Source organism: Ixodes scapularis, unplaced genomic scaffold, assembly GCF_016920785.2.
Source record: "Ixodes scapularis isolate PalLabHiFi unplaced genomic scaffold, ASM1692078v2 PGA_scaffold11__112_contigs__length_91849675, whole genome shotgun sequence".
NCBI classification, from domain to species: domain Eukaryota; kingdom Metazoa; phylum Arthropoda; class Arachnida; order Ixodida; family Ixodidae; genus Ixodes; species Ixodes scapularis.
In genome coordinates this window covers 17,661,506-17,688,875 of record NW_024609837.1, presented here as the reverse complement: position 1 = coordinate 17,688,875, position 27,370 = coordinate 17,661,506, and the positions used below count along the sequence as shown (strand labels likewise).

Sequence of the window (27,370 nt, the reverse complement as noted above, 5' to 3'; positions counted from 1 at the left end):
GGGGGTTAGTGGGCTGCGACCCCCACCTTATTTTAATAATTGTCGTAATAAAAAATTTAGTTTTTGTGGTAAATATTATTCTTTTACATATGTGTGTCCCCTGAAAGCGTTTTATTACTTGCAGTGTCACTTTGTGATTGGAATATGGAGTATAAAATATATATATAATGTATACCGGGTGTTTTTGCGAAGACTTTCAAAAATCGTAAACATTAGGGCGCTTGAAAGAAAAAAAAACTGTCTTCGATAACACATTACCAGCCACGGCGGACGTCAGGGATTACCGAAAACATACTAATTAGCCAGCTAATAATTAAAATATGGTAACTAACTTTTAATTAGTGGAAATAGACACATGGTTCTAATTAGAAAGTTCCTGAGCGTTATCGAAAACCACTAATACAAAATTTTTCAGACAGGCTTTGACCGCGTGAGAAGAGTAGAAGCGCACTAAAATTACCACTCGTAGAGCAGGTACAAGGCTGGGGCTAGATAAGAAGCGGAAAAATCGCGCGGGCGCCTTACCGCAACCGCTAGCCTTGTACCTGCTCCACGACTGCTACCCTTTAGAGCTCCACTACTCTTCTCACGCGCTCAAAGTCTGTCTGAAAATGTCTGACTTCCTGGTTTCCGATAACGCGCAGCAACTTTCTACTTCGAATCATGTGTCCATTTCCACTAATTAAAAAGTTAATTGACAAATTTAAATCAATTAGCTGGCTACTTAGCCGGTGGATTTGAAAGCGCAAAAGACTGAAAAGAGAAGGAGGGGCCGTGGTTGCTAGTTTGTTTCGAAGACAGTTTCTTTTCTTCTTTTTTTTTTTTCAAACGCCCTAATGATTTTAAAATTTTTGGAAGTTTTCGCAAAAAACACCCGGTATATAAACCTTGTAAAACACTTAAGAGTATAAGACCAAAACTTTCACAACTCTTTCGATATGACGAATGCTATGACCACTGTGAACAGTGCTATGCGTTTAACGTGTACTATGTCAGTAACGGGGAGCCACAATTGTAGGTGTATGCACCGAGTTTAGCATTAACAACAACGTTGTACGCTTCGCTGCTTGTTGTTCCCTTCGGCTGTCTTAATGCGCAGATTTGTCTTAGGAGTTTGACATCAAGCCAACTTGTGGCCCGGTAGTTTTTATTCACGCTAGAGAACGATAAAGCGCGTCCACAGCTTGAGCTCCTAATGTTGACCGAGATCTGCACCATTCTCTCGGTTAACGTAAGATACTTTATTTTTGTTTTCATTTTCTTTGTGTGATAGTGTGCCGGTAAGCACTACAACAAGCTGCAACCCCCTGAAGAGCTAGTGCTTTAAAGCACCCTTCTGTATTTCTACCCGTTACGGGATTCGCGACAGAAATTTTGCATATTTGTTTGACCGCCATACAGGCAATAATAATACCATGTGGAGGGTGCTAACAGTAATTAAAGCCGAGCAATAAACACACACGAGAATGCCTTTCTGACGCCTTCGTGCAACTCGGGACAATGATGATTGAAGGATTTAACAAAAACCGGGCTTTGCAAACTCAGAAGGTGGTCGTCGCATATTATGCTGTTTCACATTGCCCTCGTCGGGTGATAATGTGCTCAATCAGGCTGACTCTAGATAATGGCAAAATTAGGTAAGCCGCGCCCTTTTTTCCTAAAGTTTCAGAAGTCAGAGTTAAAATTAATTTTCCACATTATGAATGCTAGACGGCTCCCTAAGCATAATTCGATTATGGCGAAATTAATATTAATGGGCAAACTTATAAAAACTGAAACTACAAGGTAAATGCTAATCATGTCGAGATGATACGGCTAACAGAAAAACAGGCACATACACACACACACACGCACACACGCACGCACGCGCACAAAAACACACGCGCGCGCACACACACACACACACACCTGGGTCTCAAGCACAGCTGAAGTTAATTGGGGAGATTGTTTAAATAGATGCAAAAAAAAAGTAAAACAAATTCCGCACAAGAAAGGATTCCCGGTCTCGTCATTTTTAGCGAACGTTTAAAGAGGTTGCTTCACTTTTATTGTTTGATTTTATTTCTTTGCTGCTGGGATCATCTCTCCCCTCGATTGCGGAAGAGAACTTGTCTTGCGAATATTTGCGTTTGAGATATTGTGTGCGTGCGTATGTTGCCTCGTTTATTGTTCCCAGTCTAGCGCTTTTCATAATTAAAAAGAATATTTACACCATCTCGCGTGCTCGCTTACTTTTTGCCAATAGCGCCTCATTTTTTTATGCTAAAGCTTATACAGTGAATACATAACACAATACTGGCATCAACTGGGAAACTAAGATAGTTTGTAAGACTCATAGTGGGACTCGTCCCCGATCCAGGTACATAAAAAAAAAAACACGTTCAATATCAAAGCCTACGAAGCTACCTTCACCTAATGTTTTTTCTTTTTTAATTTAATTTTTGAATTTATAGCACGATGCCACAATGCCTACATGAATACATAACAAAATAGGCCCTCCTATGACGAGAATAAGCGAGCCACATATAGCGTGCATCCAGCCGGATAGTTCGTCTGAAAAATATATACAGGCTGCATTGATGTACAACCGTGTTTTTTTGTTGTTGTTGTTGCTGTTATTAACATTTTTCGTTTGCAAATTATATTTCGGTGTTTCAAGATAAGCTTCAACTTCTATCGACGTAAGGTTGGAGAACAATAATATAAAGGAAGTTTTACGACCAGAGCTGCTGGTGGGAACCTCCCGGGAAAAATGCATGGCTGTCCTTAAACTCTCTTTGATGTTTTCAATCACATGACCGCGTTCACCCCCGCCGCCGAAATTATAAAAAAAAAAGCATTTCACGCTGTCGATTCGGATTCGAGCCGGAGATCCACGAATTTCGGCAATCGCTTTCTTTCATACAACCAACGGCCCTACCGACTGAACTATCGATGGGTGAAGCTTCGGGAAACTAAACGCAGTATATATTCCATTTGTTTTCACCTTCGATAACGCTTGAGCGTCTAGTGAGCCTCGATAAAACACGCAACGCCAGAATCTCGACAAAGAGGCAGTGAGATTGTGTTGGTTGACAGGGGTTAAAGAAAAAAAATAAAACACTCTGCCATTTTTAGTTTCTCAGTGACTCAGAAGTGGTTGGCTGTAGCAATTCTACCTAGAAGAAAAAGCCCGGGCCTTTTGTTCCCAAACGTTATCGCCTGAGGACCCCCGCAGTGCCCCCGTACATTGCGTCATCATCCTGCGGCGTCTCAATCTGAGGGCGACGCCAGTGTGGAAGTGTGTTGGCTTCGCCCCAGAACACAAGCGTCAATGTAGGCGGTACTTGCGGTAGTCGGCACGTCCTGTCGTGTGCCAGCGCATGCGCGCAACCGTTAGGGTAGAAGAATTTGCGCGCAGCGCCGTATGGCTAAATACTAGACGTCAGAAAGTCCGTAGAGACAGAGTACGGACGGGGCACGCGAACGTGAATCGAGTGCAGAAGCAAAAAAATCATGAGCCATTCCACTCTGCGTAGGTGGATGACCAACGAACCTGTTTAGCACACTACACAGACCTGCCCTGAGGAGCAGGAGGAAACTAGACACGCGCGACGGGGCCGCCACCCGGCGAAAAGTAGACACGCGCGACGGGAACGCCACCCCAGGAGAGCGGAAGGAAAGAGAACTAGGCACGCAAGCGATTGTAATGACGGCAAAGAGAGTTTGGAATACATTTTAGCGCTCACATTTGAGCGCTAAAATGTATTCCGAATTCCAAAACCAACTAGCCCAACAATCTACTCGGCAAAGAGGGGGCGGTTTGAGGGTCGGCATGGGCATGGCCGAAGTGGGTCGCACAACGGGAAATCTTTAAGAAACCTTTATTATCTGACTGACAGTCTACTGATATTGAAAATGGTGCCTATTGATAACTAATCTACGGAATAGACCCATTGCTAACTTACACAAGCACCAAGGAGAATGCAAGGAATGGTGTTCAACGCCCCCCCCCCCCCCCCCCCCCCCCCCACATGCAGGAGTCTGCAGCACTAACTGTTATAAAGCAAAAGCCTAAAACTAACGGCACCTTGCACGCGCGATCGTCAACGCTTTATTTTGGTTGTTTTTTACTTTCAATTTTTTTTTTTACACGGGCAAGGCGTGCGCGTGCGGCGCGTACGGCGGTGCGAGCGTAGAGGCTTTTGGTCACGCCCACAAAAAGTCCACGGAACCCTAGCCATAAGCAGCTTCGCTGTAAAATGCCGCGTACATCTTCGTAATCATGCTCGGGAGGCGACGGAGAAACGGCAACGGTCCACAACGCCATAGCGATTCGCACCAGAAGCAAGCTGCCATCTCTATGACACACGTTACACAAAAGGGTAAATTAACTCGAGTGTTTTTCTTACGTGCTTTCAAGATCGTTGAAAAAAGAAAGAAAAAACGAATCTCTTTTCTGGAGGACACTGACAACGAAGGCAGACATCAAGGATTGCAGAAAACGTGCCGATTAGCAAAATAATTACCTAAAACGTATTAATTTGTGTTTTTTTTTAACGAGTGAAAATAAACACACGGTTCCATTCAGAAACTTACTCAGCGTCGTGGAGATCCTCGATATCTGTCAATTTTATTGCGAACGCGAGACGCGAAACGCGGATGAGAAGAAAATCGTCCGCGCTTTCAGATTGTCAGCCTTCCGCCAGCTACACGAGTGGGAACTTTAGCCCACACCCACCCTCGCCACGAGCTTTAACATTCCTGAAATTAATCCAGTTAGAGGATTGTTAGATTGCGCTCAGAAATTTTCTAATTAAAGTAATATGCTTCTGCTTTTTTAATTAAAATTATTAAGGTAATCTATTTTAGATAGTATCCGAATTTGTGTGTTTTTTGTGATATATCTGACCTCCTCTGTGGCTGTAAGTTTGTTCCCAAAGGGTGTTCATTGTTTGCTTGTTTTTTTGTTTTCTTTAAGCACGTTATTTGTAGAAAAGTTTGAAATTATTCGTAAATAAATCTGGCATGTTACATTCCTTCTTTATAGGGAAAACTGGACTTCTTGTTACGTTTCCATAGCAACGAGAACATAATTTCGGAATTATAATGCAAATAATATCTGAAGGGCAGAACGCAAAATGCAAATCTAAGCAAAATGCACAAACAAAAAGACGAGGGATTTAAACTACGGCGTGTAATCTAATTCTCCTCGCTGCCTAACAAACCGGCCTCTCTCACTTCAATTATTACGTTTTATTCGTGATATTTTATTCTTTTTATTATTAATATTTTCTGGTATTCGGCCCGTCCTTCCAAGCGTTTCTGACAATGACGAAGGGCTCAGTGGGGTCCACATAATATACGCTCACCAACGAATTTGCATCGGTACGCTTTGACATCGTTCCGACAGAAAGCCTAGATCAGTCTCATCTTCCACCAACCGCGAAAAATTCCTGGCGAGCTCGCACCCACCCCTCTCCATGCACGTACTTTTCATTTTTCTTTTTTGTTTTTTGTTTTTGCAAATAAAAAAAGAAACGAAAAAAGCACAACAAAAGAAGTATGAGAGAAACATAATGTAGAAATAAAAAAGGAATCTCAGAAAGCGAAAGTAAAAAAAAGAAGAAATGATTGAAGAAATTCAACATATAGAGAAGGCAAAAAAAAAAAAAAAAAGAAGCTCCAACATTTTAGAAATACGCAGTTTGCGTCATCCAGCGCATATTTATAATCCGATAAATGTGATAAACATCTTTACCAGTTTTTGGTTGACTTTTTCTTTTCAGCAATAATACATTTAAAAAAAACTTGGCTGGAATAAAAAAGAACAGCAAAGTATTTCGCGTGAATTGTGCACTATATTTAGATATCCAGAGCATAATTAACGCCGAGCCCGATGTTCAATTACGGAGCACTGGATCCCGTACGAACAAAGTGTGACCCACTGAAACGGCCGCACACAGGGTATTACTCCTTCTAAAGAACGATAACGTTCTTTTTCATCACTGGCAGCGTTCCGACGCCACTTGTAGCGTTTCTACGAGCCGACGTGAAAAGTAAACGACGAGCCAAAGGCCCGACATCTACTCAAGCAGACATACAAAAAAAAATAAAGTGGGAATGCGCGTGTAATCGGCGCTGGTAATATCAGTCCCGGAGCACAATAGAAAGACACGACATGGTGTCAAAGGTTGGCGGTGAAGCAAAAGCGACGAATAAAGTTTTTTTTTTCTTTTTGTTGGTTGCTGCTGCTGCTGTTTCCTCTGAGGCATGTACTGCGTGCAAAGGTTCTTGTTGTTTTTTTTATTTTTTCTTACGATGGCAATATTGACGTTGATGCGCGAGACACGGGATTTTTTGTCGTCGGCGTCGTTCAGCGCCGATTTATTTTGACAGGATGTAAATAGTGCGAAAAACACGGAATTGGCACCGTTCGAACGAAACTGTTGCACCCTGGCAACAGAAACAATTTGGAAAGTGTATATTGCGCGCCGATCTAATACTTTGGTTAGCAAGACTCGCGAAATGTGGTCAAATCTGATCCAGATGATAGATAAAACACGTACGACTGAATGTCAGTCATGAAAATATTTTATGACAATTATTCAATGTTCACCTAAACGGATACTGCAGAATCCTCCCTCCCCCCTCCCCCCGCCGCCGAAATGAAAATAAAGTATTTTATTGCAAAAAACGCTTACGTACTGCCGAACATTCGTTTTCCGTACGCACGCAGTGATAGCAGCCTGGACCAGATGCCAAAGTTTCTGGGATGGAAGTAGTCTTATTTAAAGTTATTAGGGATTTCAGTCATTTTTAATGGCAAAAATGGCTGCCGACGAAAGCTACACATGAATGAAGACGAATGACGTCAGCTGTTGGGAAGTGTCCCTCGTTTTCCCATAGGCGCTTTTCAAAAGTTCGCACCATCGCCTGTCCGCCGTTGCCTGATCACATGCTCTGAGCATGTATTGGACACGAGTGTGACGTCAGTGTTCGGCGAAGACTCGGATCCTATCACGCGCTGCGTGTCCAAGCAATGGCGACCGCCGATGTTTTTCGATCAACTTTTGAAAAGACCCTGAACTTTTGAAAAGACACCGGCTACATTCGGCCCGTGTCTTATCGTTCGGCGTTGCGTAGCTTAGTTTTGATGTGAAACGAATTATTTTCTAGGATATCCTCCCCATTGCTTTACTCCCTATGTTAGCGGGTGTCTCCTTAATTTTAACATGATAGTGTTATGGGAGCCCGTGGCGCGCCGTCGGCCTCGATGACGCTCCGATAGCGTTCAAAAGGCCGCGTATAGCGCCGGCCTCAGTGCCACACAGAAAAAGCTTGCGCGACACGAAAATCCTGATTGGTCGATGGGCCATGATGTCACAGCCATATGACTTAGGCTCGTCTGTCTGGACTAGCGTAAAGTTTCCATCCGTCGTGGAGGAGAGGAAGGTCTCTGTCCGTCGCCGAGTTCGCGCAGTGGCGCTGCTATCCTACCGTCATTAAAGTGCCTCCATCTGCCGGCCGCTTCAGCTGACAGGGTGGAGACACCAATGGAGCCAATGGACCGCCACTATTATGCGCCTGAGGTCAGTACTAGCTGCACATTGGGTGTGGGTCCTGAAGAGTGTGTGTGAGAAAGTCGTGCTGCAAAAGCTTTGTGTTTAGCGAAAGTTCTGAAAAGATAGACGTATTATGACGCCGGTGAGAGCATCGCAAAGTTGGCCACAAAATGGCGGGTGTCTCCACCTTGTGAGCGGAGTGGGTGACAAATGGAGGCACCCTAACCATCATCGTTGGTCTCTGGAGAAGGCGTACACCGTCGCGGGGCCACCCCTATACTCTGTTTCATACTTAGTGTTGCAACGCTGTCAAAGCTACTGGCGCGAGCGGGTGGCTTCATCTATGGTTTAGTTTGCGCGAAAACGCGTGCAAATGACCAACAAGATCAAGCCCCATGCTCGCGCCAGTAGCTTTGCCAGCGTTGCACACTAAGTATGAAACGGAGTATAGGCCGAGGGAGATAACGCGTGTCCGATAGATGCGGTGCCGCCTACCATTAAGCGGCGGTCTTCTGAGTCGTCGTCTTCTGCGAGTGCGGACGCCTCCTCTTCGTCTGCTTCTGCTCGGCGACAAGGTCGGCCACGTAAGGCTAAAGCCGAGAGGGCGAAGACGAAAGCTAGGACTTCGGAGGCGACGCGCAACAAGCGTGCCGAGAATTCGATAACGCTATATCGTTCCACTCTTCAAGGCTAAACTAAAAAGTCCTGCGACTTTTTTGAAAAAAAATTTCTTCACGGCTGATATTTAAAGCGGAATATAAGTTTTCTTCATGTTCTGTTGACGCTTTCGCAATCAGAACAAAAATAAACCAAATAAGAAATATTTGTTATTACTAGGGTAATTAATTTAACCAGATTCTAGCGATTCTATTTTCATTTTTACGGCTCGACAAAAAATAAAAAAATACGGCATTTAGATACCTCTACTTCCCTGTAACTGTTCGTAAATTGTAATACCGATTGGAATTGGTGTTCTAATTTGGTATTCCAGACGGGTATTCCAAGTTCGCTGACCTAGGCTATAGACCGAACCAGACTGGTCGAAATTCTTCGCGACAACAATGACGCACAGCATTCTACTTTGAGTCGAACCGATTTGCCGAATTTGTAATGCCCAGATTAGTTCCTTTAATTTTTCAATATTTAAGTAGTTCACCACTGTAGGAAAATACTATACATCACAATACTTATTCACAAAATAACCGCAGTGCACAAGCGACACACTTCTATTATACCTTTTTCTTTTTTGTGCTTTCAGAACCTAGTGTTTAACATTTTTTTTTTTTTTTAATTTTACAAATCGCTGATGTGCTTGTAATTTTGCATTCCTTGTTTTCTGCTCAGCCCAATTCATTTGTTCACTAAAAGTTTTAACGCGTCGTTGTCATTTCTTTCTTGACCGATAAATCGAATTTTTCAATCTCTCCTTTAGCCAATCGTACGAACAAGAAAGTGGTTGATGCCAATAAAGCCTAAAAAGTTAAGAAAACATTTTTTTTAAACTTTACTCGGCCCAATATCATTATATTTCCCTTACTGGGCTCAATATAATTATATGGCTGTCGTCTCTAAGTTTCTAAAAAGTGCCGGCAGAAAAAAAAAAAAAAAAAAGAGAATAGCTACACATACTATCGCTGCAAGTCACGACAGAGCTCGGAAAGCGACAGTTTCACAATACCTTAAGCCCGTCTTGTTCGTGGAAAACGTAAAAGTAAGTCATCAATTATTTTAGTCAGCGAATTTTGAGTCGGCGTTTTGTCATCAGCGCGCTTAGGGTGTCAGATCGCGATGGCGCGCCGAGACGTTTGAAAGATGACGCAGTAGATGCGTCGGCCATCTATACTTGAGCGTCCCCATAAATATCCCAAAGGTCACGGGAAGAAAGTTCGCTTCGCGAAAACTAGAAAGAAAGAAAATATCTTTGACAGACCAGCGATAACGTGTCCCATTTACCTCTGGTTACTCCTGTATGAACGTTCCTATTTCGAATAGTATCGAAACAGCATGGAGACCTTCATGGGACTATCATATACTCACTTTGGGAGCATACAAAAAACAAAAGGCAAAAGCCACAGATACTTGAACAAGAAAACAATAAAATTTGATAATTTGCTCTTTTCATATGACTTGGTCGAAGTGCTGAAGAAATAAAATACAACAAATCAAACAAAATAAGACTCAACAGAAGGCTACAATAGCGCAAACGCTGGAGCAAACCTATACGACACTCAAACTAAAAAAAAAAGCGTTGCCTTAAAGGGACACTTAGCATGTATTGAGATCCTCGTTTTATGGTCAGTATTTTATCTACCACCTCTAAGCATATTTAAAAAACGAAAATGCATTCATGCACGGCCGATTTGCACATTAAAAAAGGTTAGGGCTCGAATCCACGCAGTGAAGGCAGTTGGACAGCGACACTGTGGTATCAAATTTAACGATTGCCCACTGCACTATATCCCCCTTTTATGGCAAACTTCACTAGGTGGTGCTCCCAGAGAACCTCCGGTTTATAAAAAATAATGAACGAAGGCCATCTTAACACCGCTGCTTGAAATGTAGATGAAACGTTTAACCACCGATTGTGCAAATGAACGCCAAAAGAACGAAGGAGTGCGAGACCTGTTGATATGTTTCGAGTATTCCTGTAAACCAACTTGTCTCCTCCAAGATGTAATATTGTATAGCCGAAGACCCCCGCTAATTCTCCAACTTAGTTGTTCGCGTAGCATTTACGCTTTCTAGCACTGGTGGCATAAACAAGCTCAACAGGCTTGCGAAGACGGTGCGACCGGAAGTCGCTAGGAACGCAAGCGGCAGTTCATGTATATAAACGGCAAAAGGATCTATGCGGAGGGCAAGTTCGTCTGCTTCTTGCGCAGGGGGTAGCGGTGACGTCAGAACGCCGAGTCCTGATTGGCTGATCGCGACCCCCTATCTGAGCGTCGTCTGCTCCTTTGCAACGTCGTCTGCTTGCAACGCCGTCTGCGTCTGTCTTACCTTTCCTGCGACTTTCGGAAGCGCAGAGGCCAGATTCATAAACGATCTTACGCCAAAAATGTGCGTAAGACAAAACTTAAGAACAAATTCGTATTCACGAAACGAAATTTTTGTAAGTTTTGCGCAGGTTACGACGAAATCCTACGACAGCTCCGAAGCTGTCTTACGCACTTCTTACGATTAAATCAGCAAGGCCGACAGCGTCGCGGTCGCGACGACGCACATACGTTTATTTTTTTACGTGCGCTTCTCACGCGTTCCGACTTCAAGCAGCAAGAAAAAAGTAAAAAGTACTTGAAACAGACCACGACGAACAAGAACGCTGGATCCACAAACACCCGAGAAAAGCTCCAACGGCCACGATACCACCGAAACCGACGAAGCGAGCTCAGCAGTTAGGCCTAGCAGGCACTCCGCGACTCGGCGACCGTCTGCCTACGACCGGCTGGCGTGCTGAATGGAATATGCCCGCGCGACCCTTGTGAACCCTTCCCGTATTATATTTTGATCTCTGACCTCAATTTTAGATTAAGAGCTAGGTCAATTTCTTCCTCTTGTTAGCTCCTCGTTTCCCGAGGCAACGGTGACTCTCGCCGGTGAAAAGCGGTGAATCTCCGACAGACGCGGGAAAGGTAAAGCAGCCATCGCTTTGACTAGCAGACGTAAAGCAGACGACGTTAACTGCGCCAACCCGCCGACGCCGTTAAAGAACGAGGGGTCTCGCCGCACACGAAAGGAGGAAAAAAGTATTTGGGAGGGAACTTGGGGGCACCAACACGCTCACTCTCGGTTCTTAGCAAACAAACCTCGGCGCCTCGGGACACCTCGCCAGTGAGTACTTACTTTGACTTCCCTCCTTGATGCACGTCTGCTAGTTGTTAGACAAAAACAACGTACCGCTCGGGTTATTTCGTCTGCCCTCTCTGAAAGGCGAAGTCGAGCTCGCTCGTAAAGACCTGCACTTGTAAAGGTCGCAGGAAAGGTAAAACAGACGCAGACGACGTAGCAAAGGAGCAGACGACGTTGCAAAGAAGCGGACGACGCTCAGATAGGGGGTCGCGATCAGCCAATCAAGGCTCGGCGTTCTGACGTCACCGCTAATTCCTTTCTCATGCGCAGAAGACGAAAATGAGCCCACTTGCGAGGCGTATACCGAATGGTTGACGAAAAAAAAGTAAATGCGCTGTATCAAGACATTTTATATATATGGAAGGCTAGTGTAGACACTCCCCACTTCTCAAGCTGCCGTCGCTGCGGCAGATTGGCAAACATTAATCTTTACCGAAAAACGTATGCGGTGCGCGCTACGTGTTTTGCATTGCGGTGAGGAGCGCCTTATTATAAATAATCTGGCTGAGACGCTCGTTTCGTGCTTGTTCTTTATTGAAACGAATGCTGTGCTGTATATTGTATGCGTGATATGCACTTTTCACTTCAATTTCTGAAGGTTCTCTTTTTCCGTGAGAACGACAACACTAAAAAAAAGAAATTACAGATATCGTACCCTTGAGTCATATGCAGCTTCGCTGTAAAATGCTATACAAGTATCTGACCCTTACCGTTGATGCCGAATGACAGATGGCGCTACAGAACCTTTCTGAATTTGGAGGAGCGATGGACGGCGCTTGTTCGTCACTCGCGAGGGATGGGTGCCTACAAGGACGAGCGCTCGACCATCCCCCACTCGTCCACGCGGGAACCGATCGCTCGCGAGTGACTGACAAGGGCCTCCGCCGTTCGACGAGATTCAGCAAAGTTCGGTAGCGCCATCTGTCGCCCTGCGCCAACGTTAACTGTAAGGATTTTTGATATATCTTTTTTTTTAATGTGTAGATCGGCAAAGCATGAATGTAATTTCAGTTTTTGTTAGGATGCTTGCAGCTCGTAGATTGAGGTATGACCATTAAAACGAAGATCTCAAGAAGCGCTTTAGTGGCCCTTAAACAGTTAAATTAGAATAATGCAATTGAAAAACAATATGAAAAAAAAAAAAAAAAACAGGGATCCGAGGACCCTACCGTTGGGTACGCCTGATTTCACGTTGCTCATATCTGAGAGCTTGCCCTTGGTTTCTGCCAATTCCGTTTTTTTCACAAAGGAACGTCCCTATCAACCTAAGTATTCCGGAAGATTTTAATATAAATTTAAATTTAACGAGTAATTTTTTGGTGATTAAAGCTTATCGAACGTTTCTTAGAGATCCAAAGTATTGCGTCGACCTGGCCCTTAAGGTTCAGATCTTTGGAAAAATAACCGACTACTTCTATCACCTGGGTTATGTTGGAGAACTATTTATGAAGGTTGTTCTGAAAGCTGTTCAGAAGGACATTTCCTTAAAAGGTTGCATGACACGAAATTGTGTTTAAAAATCCACACGTATTGATGTTAATCACATCTGCCTGCCTTGTTTAATGAAACAGGCTTCAATGGATTTTAGTACAAGTACGACTTTAACAATCTTCCAGTAATAAAATAGTAAACCCGATGATCATTATTTCTAAAACTAATAAATTTATAGTGGGACAGTGATTTAACATTCAGCACAAAACGTATTCGTAATTTTATGATGTCCGGTCACTTTGATACAATCTGGTTAAGGAACTAGATCGACAGTTAAAAGATAAATGTACATCCGGGATAGGCAGCACATTCTCCCGTTTGTTATTCTCAACTCCAACGCCATATAGTTGGAGGGGCGGTCGCTCCAAGATAGCGGAAGAGACGGGAATATATTCTCCAGGATTTCCAATGCGCCTGTTCGCTGACGCTGCTCAGTGCGCTAAAATAATTCATTTGTCTGGAGATGAGAAGCGCTCAGGGCAGGATCATATTACAGGTGACGGAGATTATGTTGGTTAGGAAAACGAGCATGTTGATATTTAGAAGTTGCAGAAACCTTAATTCTGGAGGCTTAGTGGAGGGCGATGCCGTTTTGGGCACCGACCACGTCACTGTTTGTGGCAAATTATTTTTGAGGCTGCTGAAGGTATCGTGGCCTTTACGCTTTGCTTGGCCTCTAGTGCTCTAAAGCGTGAGCCGGCCGCACGCGGTGACCATCAAGCTCCGGAATATCTGCGTTCACAGTATTGATGTCTTCGTGTCACAGGCTCGCAACTCGCTGCTCACCGTTTCTGTTTTAGTGTATTTGCACAGGGGTCAAGCTCCGCTATGATTATTGATAGGAAGTTTTAGGATAGCGGTACCGCCGACTACCGGAGGGTGGAGTATTGCTACCGGAAGCTCGCGGTGCACCTGTAAGCATAATTTTTCAGAGCGCCAGGAGGGTTGCCGTGCTCACGATAGCCCACGGTGACGGCTAAAACTGCCTATTATTGTCATTGATGTGTTTAGGGGTTTTATTAAATATAAAAAGTTCAATATACTGTACATTTGCGTACAGTTATTTGCAACGTTGCGACCCACCTCGCCAAATCTGCCCCGTTCTAGTATCATCAGAAAGGGCTGGCTAGCACAGACGCGATTAAGATGCTTCGAACATCTCTTTATTTGCCTTCGTAGTTACCTGGAAGCATGTACATGTATTCTGATTTTTGGAAGTGATTGAAGCAAATGGGCTATGTTCCATGTAACGGCCTTAAAACGAGAATCCATTCCCGATGTCTATTGCTCGACATGCCGGTGCGCGATCAGATTTCTCGTACTTAAAACGAAGAACAAACTTTGTGAGGATCCTACGCTAGAGCTCTACAATACTAACAGGAGCGTGCGCAGTCACGTTGACTACAGACTGAGCTTTCGACCATATGACCAGAAATCCGCCGCGTGTGCGATATACGAAAAGTTCCAATAAAATTAAGCATCCCGGCCCCTTTATGCAGCGCTGTTGCGAGGCGGAACACAAAAACTGCTACTGTAATGCGCGAATTTTCTTTTTCGTTAAAACTGCTTCACGCACGAACACACCGCTAAAATTTTCGGTAATATTAGTACCAGGGCACCGATGCCGACAGTTCCATGTCGCTGTCTCCGCGCCGCCGCCGCCGCTGCCGTCCCCGCACCTCTGGTTCTCTGTTCGCCCGCGAGAGGGCGAGCGGCGGGCTGGAGTTGCGAATACACCAATGTTTGCCAATCACCAGCTAAAAACATGGTTTAAAAAATGATCACGTCAATTAGATATTTTATATTTATCTTTAATTGTACGATCATCGATACCTATCTTCTATATAGCCGCTTTTGCTGGACAAAGGCGCCCCCCCCCCCCCCCCCCCCCCAACTTGTGAGGGGAAAAATTAACAAAGAAAAGGCTGGCATAGTTTGGTTATAACATTTATTTCCTACAGCTTTAATCAACGCTTAAGATACTGACTAAACCCTCCGACTCACTCACGTCCACCGGACTCGAATAAACCCCGAATTTGTGCCCGACAACCTAATATTTTGTTTTCATGTAAATAATATTTCAATTCGTCCAGGGATTGTTCGTTGCCAAATTTTTCGCCCGAGTACACTTTGATAAACACTTAGTAATAACCTTTTTCAAGAAAAGCCATAGGTTATTAATCAGTACCGCCGGATTATCAGTCAATGTCTGAAAGCTTGCTTGCGATAGTAGTAGTTCGTACAAGAGAGACTCGCGATCAACCTGACTCACGCACTTACATGTAAAATATATTTGCTTTCTACAAGGAACCGCTTCAATAGAAAGTCATAAAATATCATGCATTGGTCAGAAATACCAGGCAAAACCCCTACACTCGAACGCAGTTGAAAGCAAACTGTTGCTAACAAAAAGAAAAAAAAGAAAACACAAAAAACAATATGCGAATGTGTAGAACTTTGGACCAATGTAGGATCCTTGACAACTTGAAAAAAATAGTGTAAATTATTATGTACCGTAAGGCGGAATACACCAAGGACTTATGAGATGATGGAACTAAACCTTCCCAATAAAACGCCTCAAAATTAATATCTCCACCAACAGTGACCCGCCGAGAGTACGCACGAAGTTTATCTAGAAATTCATTCAGTTTATTTACCAATCCCATTCCCAGGCTGTTGAGACACAGCTCCCATAATGTATTCAACTTTGCCAAACCTAATCTTGCACTATTTGTTTTTCCTGTCAGCGGATCCTTCTAGCTCCGTGCAACGTAAGCAATCTTTTACAACTAAAGAAAACTGTGCTCTCCTTTTTTGTTTCTTCTTTTTCTTATGTTGAGGGAATTTTGAAGACGAAACAGCTCTCTGTGGATGCGTGCATGCGTTCGTGGAGGCGCCCGATGCCGGACATGAAGAAACAACCAATGCTTTGGAAGCACGCGAAGAATCTCAACCGGCCAACGGCATCGGTTTCGAGAGACGGTTACAACGAAATATGTCAAAAGCAAAAGTAAAGGCGCGAGTAAAAATAAATTAAATACTGACTGATTAGGTTGCTGCGTGGCATCAACTCACCGCGAAGGAATTCTTCGGTCGCATTTTTTTCTGCCAAGAACTGTTGTAAGTCGAAACACCGTATCTTTGTTAAATCACTGATGGCGCAGGGTGAGCTGGTGTAGATTTACCATTCCCTTACAACACCTGGGACTGAGTGGAGAACGAGAGGAATCTGAAGTGAAAGAGCAATTAACAGAATGATAGAAGGCGACGTTTCAAACTCAGCTGACCTGCTTATTCAGTGGCCTCTTTTTATACACAACACTCTCGAAGTCGCCAACCAACCACGACCGATAAAATACCCACCCACAAGTTAGAACACATGCACACACAAAAGACGTACCTGACATAAATACCTCCTAAAGTCAGCTGAGTTTCAGATGTTGCCTTTTGTCATTCTGTTCCTTTTTCTTTGACTTCTAGCTCTCCGCCGTCTCAAGTTGTTTAAAAAACAAACAAACTGGCATATATATGTGTTAAACAAATGCGCGTGTGACCCGCGATCACAAAGGAAGATTTTAGTGCTTCGCCGGCGATTGAACAAGTACTGGACATGTTTTATTTGAGTGCGCTACCCAGATTCCAACTTCTAACAGAAAAAAAAAGAATGGGGCCGAAATTGCTGCTGCCGCCAAGCTGATTCTCAAAAAAGAACGTGCGAATTTCGCGCAACGGTTATTGTAACAAAGCATGGTGAATGCAGCTTCTCAGAATTTTTCCGCGGCGTGAACATTCCCGAAAGCCCTATTCTTCAAGGTGCAATCAGATCAGGTCACTAAGCACGTGCATGAAGGACGTGCGCGCGATCCCTCGAAAACGGCAGAGCTTTTTCATTATTGTACATTCGTGTTGTGCATGAGAGGCGATGAAACCACGCGCTTATGGCCCGGTGGCACGGTGACTTCGCGTCAAAAACGGTGTGGCAGGCTGAAGAACGGAATAGCGTCCCGTGTTCATTCACAGGTCCCTAAGGCCGGCGGCTGGAGCTTCCGAGGGCCTCCAAAGGGCGCACCCGCACCCCGGCCGCTTATTTCAAGAGGCTAGGCGATAGGACGCATAGCAACGGCGGCCGCACAGGATTGGCTGGTTATTGTGAGTGGCGGCGTGACGTAACACCTAGCGACTGAGATGCAGTAGGGGACAGTGGGCGCTAAGGATGAGCCGCCTGCGGGGCTCCTCGAAGCAGCCAGTACGGGTGGGCCAAGGTGGGTTAATATTTTGCAAAGAGCCATCCGCAGACTGTCACCGTAAAGTGGCGTGAATGGGGGTGGGGGGAGGGGATTAAAAGGTTCCCCAGTGATACACCCACCGTCCCCCAACGCGCGGTGCCTAAATTTCCGAAGAGAGACGTCACCGTAGGTCTTTGGTTGTTAGGTGTTACGTCAGGGCGTCGCTCCCTATACCAGGCAATCCATTGCAGCCTCCGTTGATATGCCTCCTATTGCCTAACCTCTCGAATAATGCTCCTCGCCGCCCTCTGTCGGCGCTTACAGAAGGTGTTTCCTACCCAGTTTCAACAGGCAGTAGGCCGTGGCACCATCCTGTGGCGACATTGCGAACTTTGAATACTCCAAACTCTTTAAACCGTCCAGGGTGAGCTCATGTGCAGGGCACTAATGCTAACTCATTAAAACAAAGCAAGGTGTCGTAGGTGGTCACGTGGTCTTTGTTACACATGATCACCCCGTAGCGGAGTGAAAAATTGCGCCTTGGCTGGCTCTATGTATGATGTGCCCATATTACCTTCAGGTCTTGTTCATAAACAGCGCGTCGATTACTCTAGTAAATAGTGAATCAAATCACAAAGAAGACAGGCATCAACTGACATCCCATTGCTAGCTTCTTTCCGTATTACATATAAACCGAGAATACATTGGTACAAACATCAAAAGTACCCTACTTGTTTGCTCATGTCCACGTGTGCAGTCTTCAGCTCTCTGAACTTCACAACACACGTTCGCTTTAGTATCAATAAAAAAACAAAAAAAAAAAACAACTCAGTTACCGAGTCGAGCAACCGACAGCAACAAGCAAGCGAGCCGACGAGGCGGTGCGCATCCTAAACTCCCTTCTGCGTCCCTTCCGGCCCATCTCCTCGCGGCCGACAAACTTTCTCCTGAACCAACTATCGGCGGCGAGGTCAAACTCCATCGTCCAAGCCCGCTTCTTCCCCCGTTCAAAAGTTATCCCCCTTTTTCGCGAAGCGAGCACCTCCGTCCTCTCGCGGCCATTCTGCACTTGTTGTTGCTGTTGACTGCTCGCGAGGAACCGTTGCCCGGGGCAACCCTCCCCCCCCCCCCCCCCCCCCCCTTATTATGCAATCCGGCCCACCCGGGAGATCGCCAGCTCACAAAGGCGGCGCGGCGCAGACTTTTAACTTCTCCAAATCCCCAGCGGACAGAAGCCGCCAACGAGTTCGCTCGTCTCGGATCTTTATTGAAGGGAGGATGCAGCTGGGACTGTATGCGGACTTGCTCAAGCTCCTTGTTTTTGTTGTGTTTTCGTTTTCACTTGCCTTCTACCCTCCTTTTCCCCTTACTTGAACTACTCGTTTTTCAATTATAGCTCACTCTCTCTCACTTTGCCTATCTATATATCTATCTAACTGCCCGCTAGCTTCTTTGCGTTTTGTTTTCAGTTTTGCATCAGTTCAAAAACCTAACGGTTTTCGTGGATTTCCGGAATTCGACGAATGGGTTTGTAGAAAAGTGACCCGAGGGCAGGACAATAGACGGGAACGGATGAACTTGGGTTGTGAGCGGTAGCTAGTTATTTATTTAATTAAAAATAAAATAAAAAGAATACTTAGCAAAAAATAAGAGTGAGGTCCAACAATTACGGAAAATAATCGCAGAGATAAGAGGTAGCGATCGAATAGAAGGAAAGGGCAATGTCCGAATTGTTCGTTTCAAGAAACAACTTGAAGCTGTTCTTTCTTTTATGCTACATAAAGAAGCGGGTGTGGACGGCACGCTATTTCGTGTGTGTACGAAACAGCGAACATTCCGTGCACACGCGCTTCCGTACCCACTGTTTCCATTTATGCTCATTTTCTCCACTCATATGCGAGAACCTTTAATCTTACAATCTTTGATTGAAATACGATGAAAATCTGTGTGTGCGGCACCACAGCCCTGCTGCACGCAATGTTACTTTGTCTTGACTCTAGGCATATATATGTATGTGTTTTTATGATTTATCTTTTCAATTTGTATTTTGATTCACTGTCGCGCACGACGACGTCTTGATAGCTATCGAATAGCAACCTCCACCTCCTTTCCAGCCATTCATTTCTTACTCCCCTTTCTTCCGCTGCGTGCCGCGCCTGAGTGGAGGCTGTACGTGCAGCTGTCGAAAGAGAGCGGATGCCAACATCGTCTTAGCTGTACGTGCAATTAGCACTGAAGATGTCGTCCCAGAGCCTGTGCCGTCTTTTTATTACCTACTGTACCGACCTCAGTGTCCAAGATCTCCTATACGCCCTTTTATCATTGAATCCCGCCGCCCTCCCGTGGGAGCGCGCTCAAGCCAAGTTTTTTCCCTCTATACTGAACGCGTGATTCTGCTTCCATATTTTCGCTTTACTTTATATATTTTTTTGCTTTTTCTTTTTGTCTGAAGTCACGTCCTTTTAGCCCAATTGGCCGCTTACTGCTCTGCGTAGTCCGATGTCCTCACATGTATGTTATCTCTTCGCGAAGCCGAGCCTGTCGGCAAAACTGTCATAACCTATACAATAACCTGTCTAGTATAGAAGCTCCTAATGTACGTATCTTTTACTTTTTTAAATTTTCCCGGTCCATTGTTCACAACGTACTCTGCCTCACCTATAGTTATATTAGATATTTTTTGTTGTAAACTTTCTTTTTGTAGAACACCGCAGCTAAATCAAGAAATCGTCAACAATCGCCGAACCAGCACAGCATAAAAAAAAGAAGGAAAACCTTTTAACCGTACGTACCCCAGAGATGGCTTGAGTTGGCCAGTATAGTTGTCCTCAGTGTGGTCGCAAACAGCGGTTCAGTGCACACAACCGAGGCAAGTAATCAGACTGAAATGCCATGCCCTCTAATTATTCAAATATACATTTAAAACCCGCTTTTGAGGGGCCACATTGATAATGCTTTTGGCCTGTCCTTGTAAAACAATTTTTCTACAACATTATTCCGGTGAAGATACACTAAGGTTTTATATTTTTTTATTATTTTAATCACAACGTGTCCAGCTTTGATCATTTAAAGCGGGCCAGATCCAGCCCACAGAGGCATGCTGGCCGGGCTTCGGATGACCATGGTCCTTCCAGTGACGTCCGGCCCGCGTACCACTGCCACCAAAACAAAAAAGAAACGCTATAAAAACCACACAAAAAACGACGACGTGGCGTGTATTAAATTTGAAAGCGGAGGTATCAAAAATAAGAATACTGCACCAAAACAATGGTTCTTTTGTCATATTATGTTGTGTACATTATTATCATCAGCCTTAGTATACTTATTCCCCTGCTTCATATCTGCTATCTAAAAATTTCTTTCTATTCTTCTGTATTCTGTGCTAAGTTCCTTATGTAATAACTGTTTCGCATTGTTATTATTAGATCTTCCATCACCACTAGTTTTCCTCCCTGCTTCAAAATGCCAAAATTCCTATGAACTGTAATATATATTCATTGTGAGTGTTCTATTTGTTTTGTAACGTAATAATTAGCAACATATTGAACTAAAAAAGTTTGGTGTTTGTAATAATCTACCTAAAGTTTTTGAATCTTTGTAATGTACTTTAAGTTTGTTATTTAAATGCCTTTTCATGTTTACATGTTTAGAATGTTCTCGTTTATGTGCCTTATTTGTTTCTCGGCCTTGCAGACTACAAAAGGTTCCCAAACCGGCCCCTTTCTCGAAAACGTTTGGAGACCCCTCATTTAGGGGATGTTAGTTTCACAAATGTGTTCACATAACGCGATTACAAGCAAATAATGTATTCTTGCCTTATCTCAAACGACGTTATCCGTAATAAACCCTATTATCGTGCCCATCACCGGATTTCACATTCCGTGACTTTCCTCCAACAATAAACAGATTTGACGCGTGACCTACGGAAGGTGACTCCATTGGTTACATCAGCGATGAAAACGATCTTCCGCTCCCACACTGCAGGTGCTCTGGATCCGACGTCGCGACTACAACGTGCTCACGGTGGGCCTGGACACATACACGGCCGACGACCGCTTCCAGGCCGTCCACCTGGAGCGTTCGTCGGACTGGGCGCTCCAGGTCAAGTACGTGCAGCTCTCCGACGGAGGCCTCTACGAGTGCCAAGTCTCCTCGGACCCCAAGATAAGCTACTTCGTCAACCTGACCGTCCTCGGTAAGTTGGAGCAACCGTCGGCATTCGAGAGTTCTTTTCTGTTGCCGGGTGTGGTTCTGACACCGGTTCCCCGGAACGCGTCATTAGGGAGTTTCCGTTTTTGCACATCCGACACTCTATGATGGGATCTCCAGTACGAACGGTGCATTTGCTCCCGCAGAACACTCGCACATGTGCTGTTCCTTTCACAGGGCGCATCGTACCATATCGGATGTGCAAAAATGGTTCCCATAAACTCTCTACTGATTAGCAGTGTGTTAAGCGTCTCATCCCGCCAACACATCAAATAGAGATCCCGAAGATGCAACAAAGGACGTCGCAGAAGCCGCTGTCTCTTGTTGACGAACGTCGCGGTCCTGGCGGTTGGTTGTAGGCGTCACAGTGGGAAGTATGAGCGAACGCGAGTGTCGCTGCCGTCGCGGAGTTCCAACTCCTGACTGTCGAAGCTCCCGAGGACTGTCGAGCTAGAGAGCGACCTGCGGTAGAACAGGCGTTTGCCAAATTCATTACCGCTGCTGTGACACTGCCAATGTCGGGGCCGGCATCAACACCACACTTTTATGACGTCATCAGGCGTAATTCGAGAAACTACATTTTTAGGGCGAGGTAAGCAGACCCGTCGGTTGAAGGATGGTGAGCTGGCCTATACGGTAAGCATTATACCAGGTTAAAGTCAGCGAGCAACGTGAGCAAACTGTAGAAGAATACAGGAGACAGGACAGTCTCATACTAACTCACAACTCAATATTTTATCCAGAAGAGAAGAAGAAAGAATATGACAAAACCAACAGGCGCGTGTGATACCTTGTGCAAGTAAGGGACCAACTTGTTTTAAGTTGTGCGATACGTTGTGTATGTATGAATTTTGCACAAGGTATCGCACAACTTTAAACAAGTTGCCCAAAGATATTAAGTTCCAGTTTTTATTTTAACGCCTAAAAATGACACAGATTTGTTCCAAGGTGCACTTAAATTTGGACAAAGTACCTGGAATGAGATGTAAAAAGAAACAATCTATACACTCTGTGCCCTGTACCTCGCACGTGGTATACACCATTCCCTTAACATGTGGTAGAGCCTACGTGGGATAGAGAGGAAGATGTATTAATTATAAGCTACGTAAACGCAACCTGCTTATGAGGTCGACAATTGTGGGGTCACTTGCCTCTGCACTGTCAAGCCTGTACATGTACCCCAAATCTGGCCAGCACCACTATCATTGAATGATCTAAGGGAAAACTCTCAGAGAAATGTACATGGCGTATATTATATAAGGTCCGAAGGAGCACTGCGTGAGCCATCCTTATATTACTTTCTCTGAAAAAAAAAGTTTTGTTTTTAAACGCTTCTATGCTTCAAAACCATTGCCCCACGCCCTAGAGTTCTCGTACCATGAGCACGTGCCTGTTAGTTTTATGTAATCTTCTATCTTCCTCTCTTCTGGACGAAATATTAAGTTGTGAGTTCAGCGTCTGTCCTGTCTTCAGTATTCTTCTAGAGATTCCTCACGTTGCTCGCTGACTTTAACCATGTATAAGACCAGTCGGATGCGCGTTTTAGACACTATAGTTATGGTTAAACCATTGATCACCTTCAAAAACACCTTCATAAATGCTGTTTCACATTTATACTTTTCGGTTCAGCCTGGATCGGTCATACACTTTGTACAGCTTTAAATCCGCGCTCTTTGCCTTTTTAGGGTCACGAAAAGATTGCCCTAAGCTGTTCTGTATGGGAGCATCGGAATTTCGTTTTAGCAGGTTTCTAGAAAGCATCACAAGTCCTCTATTTTTAACGTTTTAGAGCGAACCAATTTCTTTGTTTTCAAAAAGAAATGAAGCCATATCTCCTCTCAGTGAAATCTATGTTCGTTGCACAGCAAAAGAGGCAGCCAACCCCTTACACAGTACAGGAGCCTCTATTTCAGTGTCGCCGTTTCTTCTGCGTTCACGAATATTATTTCTATGCCACAGCGAACCAATTGACTGTGATTTCAACGTCCCTCCCTTACAAGATCGGATATCAAAACTACGAAACTATGACATCAAAACTATGAAACCAAAACTATGAAATTGCGTCATTTGCGCGACGAGCGTCAAGTATCGCGGGCTGGCTATTGGAGCGAAATATATCAAGCATGCTAGATGTCTCCTGTGAGCAGGAGGCATCTAGTGCAGCAGGAGGCATCTAGTGCGCAGGGGGCATCTAGCCGAAGATAAAGATGCACTGCGCAAGCCTTTTACGTTGTTTACACGATAGTGCAGTTCAATATTGAAAATGTGTGATTTTAACTGCTTTAAAGTAACCGCGCATGAGGCAGAGTCAACACCAGTAGTTGGACAACCTTTAAAAAAAATACAACAATCATATATAAATTAACTTCTAAATTGTATCACATCGTGTATGATTCATGCAAGAATGTGAGAAAACATTCACTCCCAAAGCAGTGAATTTTCTCTCGTTCATATAATGTTGCGGGTTTTGACGACATCCACTTTATTTTCTAGCATAATTACTATAAAAAATGTAGTATTCCTCTAAGTGACTGCATGCGAAGCTGGAGTACTAGTGTACGTTGAGAAGCTGGTTAAGCTGATACACAGGCTCTCAAGACGCGACAAAAGAAAACAAAAACGATACACAGCGCTTCTACCATAAGTACGTACTCTGCCACCGAAACTCCTCGTTCTGAAATGGAAAGAACTAAAGATATATGAACTCCAAAATATGGCGGATGTTTCTCCTTTTCTCTTGTTCCCGCCAATATCGTCACATATCAGCTGACAAGCGTCTGAACCAGACTTTTTTGAGGCTTCCGCGTTTGATCTTACTTCCTTCGTCAAGGCAAATACCCCTAGTAGGCGCCACGTTCGCTCAGATATGTTTGTATTCGTTCTGAAACACACGCCTGGGGGCACTCCAACCGCTGCCCACAACAGAGAAATAAAGAAAAAAATATATATATATAGAGAGAGCAGTTTCGGCCTCCGCTACATGGTAGAAGCCGTAACCAGCGAAGGAGCGACTCGGTCGCATCCCCAACAAACGGCCTCGGAGATGGTCCAAAGGAAAACAAAGCTGCCGCTGGTTCATTAGCAATATTAGCCGCGCTGCGGGCACGGCCGAACCCTTCTTTTTTACCAATGGCTATCGGGGAGGTTGCCGTGGCTTCGGTGGCACTTTCGGCGGAGGAAGGCCGGCTTCGTTTCGTCGGCATTAGGGTGGGCTGCTGCGGCGGTAAGTTCATTGCACGATCGTGGCAGAAAGGTCTCGCACGGCAATGGGGACGGCGTACAATTGCTTAATGAGTGCTCGTGGATTTCTTTTTTTTTTTCTAGTTTGCGGTGGGCGGCTTCGTTAGGCCGTTTGACTTTGTCGTTTCGTCTTTCGAGTTACTGAGTTTACTTGTGTTTTGTCTGTTCGAGAGGCTTGGCGGAGAAGGCACCCCAACCGGAAAATAAGGCCCACGAAAATTAGGAGCCATTATTAATGAATTGTTTGCTCCAGCTGTTGGAAGGCACATGCAAGTGAGTGTGCAATGGGAATAACCTTGCATCGTCCGTAACATTTTGTTTTTCGTCCTTGTTTACAGCAAAAACAAGAGCGTCGTGAGAGGAGAGGAAAACAAAACGTGGAGTTAGATTTGAGAGTTGTGATGACCTCAGAGACATATTAATGATGTATTAAGACGTCCATCATTTTCCACAACATGCGTTATACTTTATTATCTTCGGGCTCCGACCTCGTTAAAATAATTTTATATGCCACTGAGTGCAGTAGCAGGATTTCTAATGTAGAGAAGTTAGCTAATACTATCATACTCCACAGCCTTGCCTATCGCTGACACTTTTGAAACTGTAAAAAAGAACGTAGCTTGGCAAAAGCTGGTAAGGTGAAATCTGCGACTTTCTCTCCGCACCGGTCTTCAGAGTGGCTAAGGCGTGATAATGATTAAATACAGATGTTTGAAGATAGGACATCCGCCCAGCACAAAATGCAGAACTGAAAAATTGAACTTACAGGCAGAGCAGTGTGATAAGAACGTAAGGCAACTCCAGGATATTGTAGCGGCATTAACGGAAAAAGTTGACGACCTGGAAAACAGAGGAAGGCGAAATAATATAATCATCCACGGAATTGAAGAGTCTCAAGATGAAAATACAGAATCGCTGAAAGGACTGGTGCTTACCGAAATTTTTGAGAACAAGCTAGGACTTAAAGTTACCAGCGTCGAGCGTATTCACAGGATTGGGAGAGCTGATGATCGCAGGCCACGACATGTGATCTTGCGACTCTATGACTTTAATGAAAAACTAAACCTGCTCCGCAATTCACGTAGGCTTAAGGGTACGAGAATATTCCTATCCGAGGATTTTTCCCGTAGGGTTCAGCTTGTGCGTAGTCAACTCTGGGACAGTATAAAGGGCACACGTACATCAGATGATAAAGTCTTCTTACGGTACGACAAGTTATTTATAAATGGTGAAGCATTTACGTGGGATGAAACAACACAACGCCGAATTAAATTACAAAACTCTGCACCCGCACTACAGGGAAGCGCATAACTAGTTCCGAGGAAAAGGCTAAAGTTAAGAGCTAACCAGTCGAACCTCGATGTACTTCTAATCAACTGTCGGAGCATAAAAAACAAAATCGATGAGTTTGCAGAACTTGTATCAACAACAGAACCGTCCATTGTAATAGGTACCGAATCTTGGTTATCAGAGGCTATAAGTGACGCTGAGATCTTCCCTGAGCAGTATGTTGCCTATCGCAAAGATAGAAATACGCATGGAGGCGGCGTCTTTGTTCTAGTCTCCAGTGCCCTTCAGAGCTCGGAATTAAATGTATCCCGCCCAACTTGTGAATCTGTCTGGTGTAAAATTTATCTGTCCTCTGGAGAGACTCTAGCTGTTGGTTCATATTACCGGCCACCTGGATCAAACAATGAGTCACTAATGTACTTATCCGAAATACTATCCTCTATTGCAAGTGATTACCTAGTATTCGGGGGCGATTTTAACCTCCCTGATGTTACCTGGCGTGATGGCCAAGTTACTGACTGCAACTCTTCAGTATTGTACTCCACATTTTCCCATCTTGTTTTAAGTTTTGGACTGATTCAACACGTTACGGAACCGACCCGACCTGACTCGAGGCGGTCGAGCACGCTTGACCTTCTTTTTTGTAATTCCCAGACAGCTATATCCTCAGTCACCCACCTTCCAGGAATCAGTGATCATGACATAGTAACTGCAAGAGTGAGGTGCAAGCGTGTTATGGCGGTACGACCATGCCCACGGAAAGTACATTTTTATAACCAGGGAAACTATGCTGATCTTGCAGATGAATTGTTCGACTTTTTTGCCGAATTTGAAATGAGCTCCTACGAGATGGATGTTGACAATTTGTGGAAACTCTTTAGGTTTAAGCTCATAGCTCTAATGGACACCTATATTCCGAACAAAGTAATTAGACCCAAGAAGCGAAACCACAAACCATGGATAGATAAAAATCTGCGCCGTTTATTACATAAGAAGCAACGTGCATATCTAACATATCGCAGAACGTCTAATGCAGCGTCACTGGCAAGGTTACGTAACCTAGGGAAACTATTTAAAGTCAAACTAAAAATCGCTAAGAGGATTTTTCATAGCACTCTAAGTGACCGCATAAAGAGAAGTCCCAAAGAATTCTGGAAGTTGGTAAAGAGCAACAAGAAGGACCAAGTTGGTATCCCGCCGATTGATGTATCTGGTCAGACCCTGCACGATGGCCAGGAGAAGGCAACTTGTTTCAGTAGTTACTTCCAGTCGGTATTTTCTCCATCTCCTGGCTCAAATGATTGTCCCGCTATGGCCCCTACCGCCACCCCGTTACACGATATGAAGGAACTTGTGCTTAACTCTGATGGTCTAGTGAAACTTCTACAATCACTTAACCCCAATAAATCAACTGGTCCTGATGGCATACCAAATAGGGTTCTCAGAGAATGTTCAGGTGTGATTTCAATGTTTTTATATGTCTTGTTCACTAAATCACTCTCTGATTGTACTTTGCCTAGC

The 27,370-nt window shown here is 44.4% G+C and overlaps 1 protein-coding gene across 1 annotated transcript in view; it reads left to right on the top strand.

Moving 5' to 3' along the window:
- The window catches only part of LOC8031857 (neurotrimin), a 76,411-nt gene that overhangs the window by 31,083 nt on the left and 17,958 nt on the right, over positions 1–27,370 (top strand). Inside the window, exon 4 of the mRNA XM_042289148.1 lies at positions 21,095–21,305. Coding sequence (XP_042145082.1) covers positions 21,095–21,305 — 211 coding nt within the window. The remainder of the gene's footprint in view (positions 1–21,094; positions 21,306–27,370) is intronic.